This window comes from Cucumis melo, chromosome 12 (genome assembly GCF_025177605.1).
Source record: "Cucumis melo cultivar AY chromosome 12, USDA_Cmelo_AY_1.0, whole genome shotgun sequence".
Lineage (NCBI taxonomy): Eukaryota > Viridiplantae > Streptophyta > Magnoliopsida > Cucurbitales > Cucurbitaceae > Cucumis > Cucumis melo.
The window spans coordinates 12,007,137-12,011,764 of NC_066868.1; the positions used below are offsets into that span (position 1 = coordinate 12,007,137).

The following is a 4,628-nucleotide window of genomic DNA, read 5'->3' on the forward strand; positions in this document are numbered from 1 at the left end:
TCGTGTTATTTAATAATATTCACGTGTACTAATTACTTGGAGAATATGATCCTCTTCCGAGGGAGCCATAGCTCATGAGTACCTTTCAATATATAGACACACATAGTTTATTAAAAGTTTAATTTGCAACATGATATCAAAATATAGAAGCAATCTTTCTCAGTTTAAACAAGAGCATACAAAAAGAAAGATCTAATCCCAATGCAATAATATCAAATAGATTTGTATGGTTCCCACAAAATATGCAGTGATATCAATAATAAAGTGCAACCTACCAAAAGATTCATAAAAGCATTTAATATAAATAATTATACTTTGAAATTCTTCATAAAAGTTCTTCGAAAGAGGAAAGGGATAGTGAAATTAGTAACAAAAAAGAGAGAGATAGAGTCTTTCAACCTTCATATATGAAAGATTGCCACTATACAATAAGCAATGAAGCTGACAAATTTCCTCCACGAAAGAGAGACAATAAAACCTAACACCCTCTCAAAAGAAGAAAATTCACCTACTTCATCACTTGTGGCAATCCCATGCATCTTATTAGAAAACCCTAAACCATGGTAGAAAGAAATAAAAAGAAAAAGAAATTATATCACAGTGCTCTGTAACAAATCGTTCCCTCTCGAGCTTTTCAGAAAAAACTATTCAATGTAACTGTCACAATGCAGATGTCTCTCATTCCAACACTCATGGATGATGCAAGCCACATTGTTCCAATCTCCCAAATAATTCCTCCTCGCACAACCCATCAATTGGAGAATGTTTTGTTACTGAGCACAAGATAATTCAAGATGTTGCATGAGATCATGGATAAGAAAGAAACCCTAATAACGGAAATTACCAACACATAGTTTAAGAGAAATGATCTTCTTGATCATCTGAACCAGTGAGACATTCATCATCAAGAGAGGAGCAAGGTGAATGGCCTTTACCAAAGGATCTAATATGATCTTTTAGAGATCTTTTGTGTTTGAAATCTGAGCCACAGCAGCAATACCATAGCTTACCACAATTCTTTTCATGGGTTCTCCAATCTCCTTTAACAGCCAAAGATTTGCCACATTTTCTACACATAAATGGCTTACAACCGTGTTTTCTTTTGTAATGAGTTTGAAGGGTTCTGAAGTCCTTCAATGGCTTGGCTCTTGGATGGTTAATGTTGTTCTTGCAGCCTTGAGCACAGCAATAACATGGAAGCCTTAGCATTGCTGCTGGTTGTGTTCCTCTTAGAGATTCTGGCCCTTTTCTGTACTCAGATCCATGCCCCCACATGTGCATCTACAAGTATAAGTATATTATCATACGTATATGTGGAGGTAAGTGTTTTTCTTTTTCTTTTCTTTTCTTTTTTTTTTAAAAATCGAAATTACACTGCATATGAGATGGGGAATTGAACTTACGTTACAAACTCATAATAGAAGTCAAGGTAAAATGAGACTTTAAAGTTTCGATTATTAAAATTTTTAGGCCTAGTTTGATATCCATAATTTTGTTTGGTTTTTGGTTATGAAAATTACGATTTTAAATATTACATTTTACCTTTTTATTTATATTCTATCAAAGTTTTTCGAAACTCACACCAAATTTTGTCTATCAATCCATTTGTATATGTTCTTTTTGGATGAAAACAATTACAATTTTCATGAGCCTAACTCTAACAAATTGAAATAACTAATTTTCTTAATTAAAAATTGACTACAAATTCAAACATTTTTTAAGATATGTGAAAACTATATATATATCAATGGATGATAGCAACCTAAATTTGAAGAACATAAAAGAAAGACAAATTCTTGTAATCAAAGGGGCCTTAATTATTGACTTTGATTTAATTTAATTTTTGTATGGCTTAGCTTTTTCTTTCACTAAACACGATGAGTTTTAAGAAAGTAGTTTCTTTTCTCTCCTGTGTCCTCACGAGAAAGCTTGGTTTTTAGCAACATTAACGGGGTCCCCTTGGTTGCAAAGTCATAAAGAGAAAAGGAGATATCATTAGCTTAGCATTAGTTCAAAATAGCCTAAATTCTTCAATGATAGAACTGTATATTTAGAAGAACATTTCAAACAACAACTTTGTTTTTAATAAAAAAAAAAAAAAAGGAAATTTGGATAGACATTTAACCAAATTAATTACATTGAAAAACTTGTAAATAAAGAATTTTGGCTCATTTCGTAATAGTTTGTTTTTTTTTTTTTAATTTATTTCTATTTTCGTGAGTACATTTTAGAATATTTTCAAAATCAAAGCTAAATTTTGAAACTAAGAAAATATAGTTTTTCAACAAAATTTTTAAAAATTGACTTTAACATAGAAAACATGAAAATGAACACCATCTTAAAAAATTTTAAATTTAGATCCAAGCCGTGTCTTAGTTAAAGGCTCAAACATATTCAAAGTTAAATTTTCTTTGAGAGGGTATATGAATTCAAATTTCTAATCTTAACCATAGAAATTAGAAGGAGGTTCTAAATCAAGGGTTTTAATTTTTGAAAGAGATTAATTAGTAAGGATATATACATATATATATATATATATATATATATATAATAAGCCATGTATAATAAAACATAACTAGAGACAAAAGTTTAATGATAATTAAATTACTTTACCTGCATGTTATTGTATCTATTAAATGATTTATTGCAGATAGCGCAAGCAAATTGCATAGGACCAACAAGGATTTGAGCTTGTGTTGGGATCCAAAACCTTCCTTGAGTATTAAAATTAGAGAAGCTTTTCTTCAAGCTGTTGATTTCTTCTTTCTTTACACAAACATTCATGTTCTTCTCATCACCAAAAACATTAGAGACATCACCAACATTTGGAAGCCCAATGTGCAAACCCACTTCAACTTTCTCCATATCTTCATCCTCCTCTTTGACATCCATATATTTTCTTTCACCATCTTCAGCTCGAGTTTCTTCTTCGTCCTTCTTCGCGAAGGCCTCCGTCTCCGTGAACAAAGGGAGGCATCGCCCGGGAACACATTGGACACTCGTCTGAGAGATCAAATCTCGATCAGAGGAGCACGAAGACGAGCAAGAAAGAGAAATGGAGGTCGGAGAGGAAGAAGAAGGGTTGTGTGGTTTAAGCCATTCTATGAAAGTTGGGGATTGAAGACAAAAGATGTTTTCTTCTGCCATGTGATTTCTCAAACCCATATCTTCAAAGGGTTAACATAAAGATCTCATCTTCATATGTTGAAAACAAAAAAGAGCAAAAAAGAAAAAAACTTAAGCTTTATAAAGGATTGATATTCAAATGATGAACAAAAGGTCTTTTTGGTTTGTCTTTTTTTTTTTTTTTTTTTTTTTCTGTGGTCATTTGATGTATAAAAGAAAAAGGGGAGATAGTAAATGGTGGGGTTCGGAAAAAAAACGACATGCAATGAAATGAAAGACTCTTAATAAAAGGGAAGAATTAAGAATCCAAGAGTTTAGAGTCTTGAGGGCAACTGTTGATAATGTAAACTACACGTCGTTTACCCTCTTTTTTCTCTCTTTTCATAATAAACTATGTGTATTTGGTTTGCTGATTTTTCTTTCAAATATGAATCTTGTGAAAATTTGACCCACATGTCACAATTTTTTCTTTTAAGTGTTACCAATTACGCCAAACTTGGAGAAGCAAGAAGTGGAGGAGCATTATATATTCTCAGTCAATACCTAAAAGAAAAGGACGAAAGTTATATTTATAATTTTTGCAATCCTTCTTAGGTTATTTTGAATTTAAATTATTATACTATATATATATGGTTTTATTTATGAAAATTGCAATGGGCAGTAATAGTTTTTAAACGACCAAATTATAAAAAAAAAATATACCCCTCCAACTTTGCACTTCAAGTCAAAAAATACACTTAAACATACCAAAATTTCAAAAATAGCTTAAAGGTTAAAAAGTGTCAAAACTACTCTCACATTTAGTTTTGGATAATTAAAAAACGTCAATGTTTTGTTTCAAAAATATATTTGAACTTTCAAAAGTTTCGTAAATACCCATCAAACTTGAAAACAAGTTAGATAAACCCTAAATGCGTGTTCAGAACTACTCTCACACTTAGTTTTAGATAGAACCAATTTATGTTTTGTTTCAAAAAGAAAAAAACACTTGAACATTCAAAAGTTTTAAAAATATCTTTGAATATGAAAACAAGTCAAATAATATATTTACCGTAAATATATAAACAAAAAAAAAGTTAATACATTGTTGTAAAAATACTTTTAAACTTTAAAAAAGAAGCATTAATAATCTTATATAAGAAAAGATTGTTAAATATAGGAAAATTGTCCAAACCAACCTATTAGAGCCTGTTTGGCTCAAGGATTGGAGTGGGTGGAGTGGGCTATAATAGCCCACTCCATGTTTGGCTCGCTGATTGAGGAAAAACAAGGATTAGAGTTATTGTAATCCTTCTCATTACCTCATTTCCCTGTTCATCACTCCACCGTTTCCCTATTCATCACTTCCTCCTCAACACTTCACTGTTCACCATTCCCCCTCTTTCCTTCCCTCTCCTTTCTCCGTGTAATTTTTTTTGTTCGCATCGAATGAAAGCTCCAATTTATCTTCTTTTTTCTTTTCGCCATCGGTCCTAAAGAAATCAAAAGCTATCCCCATTATA

At 31.3% G+C, this 4,628-nt stretch overlaps 1 protein-coding gene across 1 annotated transcript; it reads right to left on the minus strand.

Annotated features, from left to right (window-relative positions):
* Positions 1 to 282: 282 nt before the first annotated feature.
* LOC103500186 (zinc finger protein WIP3) lies at positions 283 to 3,376 on the minus strand. The gene is made up of 2 exons (XM_008463407.3): positions 2,614 to 3,376; positions 283 to 1,281 (listed from the first exon to the last, which is right to left on the minus strand). The coding sequence occupies exons 1-2, from the start codon at positions 3,163 to 3,165 to the stop codon at positions 856 to 858; spliced, it is 978 nt and encodes a 325-aa protein (XP_008461629.2). The 5' UTR covers positions 3,166 to 3,376; the 3' UTR covers positions 283 to 855.
* Between the last annotated feature and the right edge of the window lie 1,252 nt (positions 3,377 to 4,628).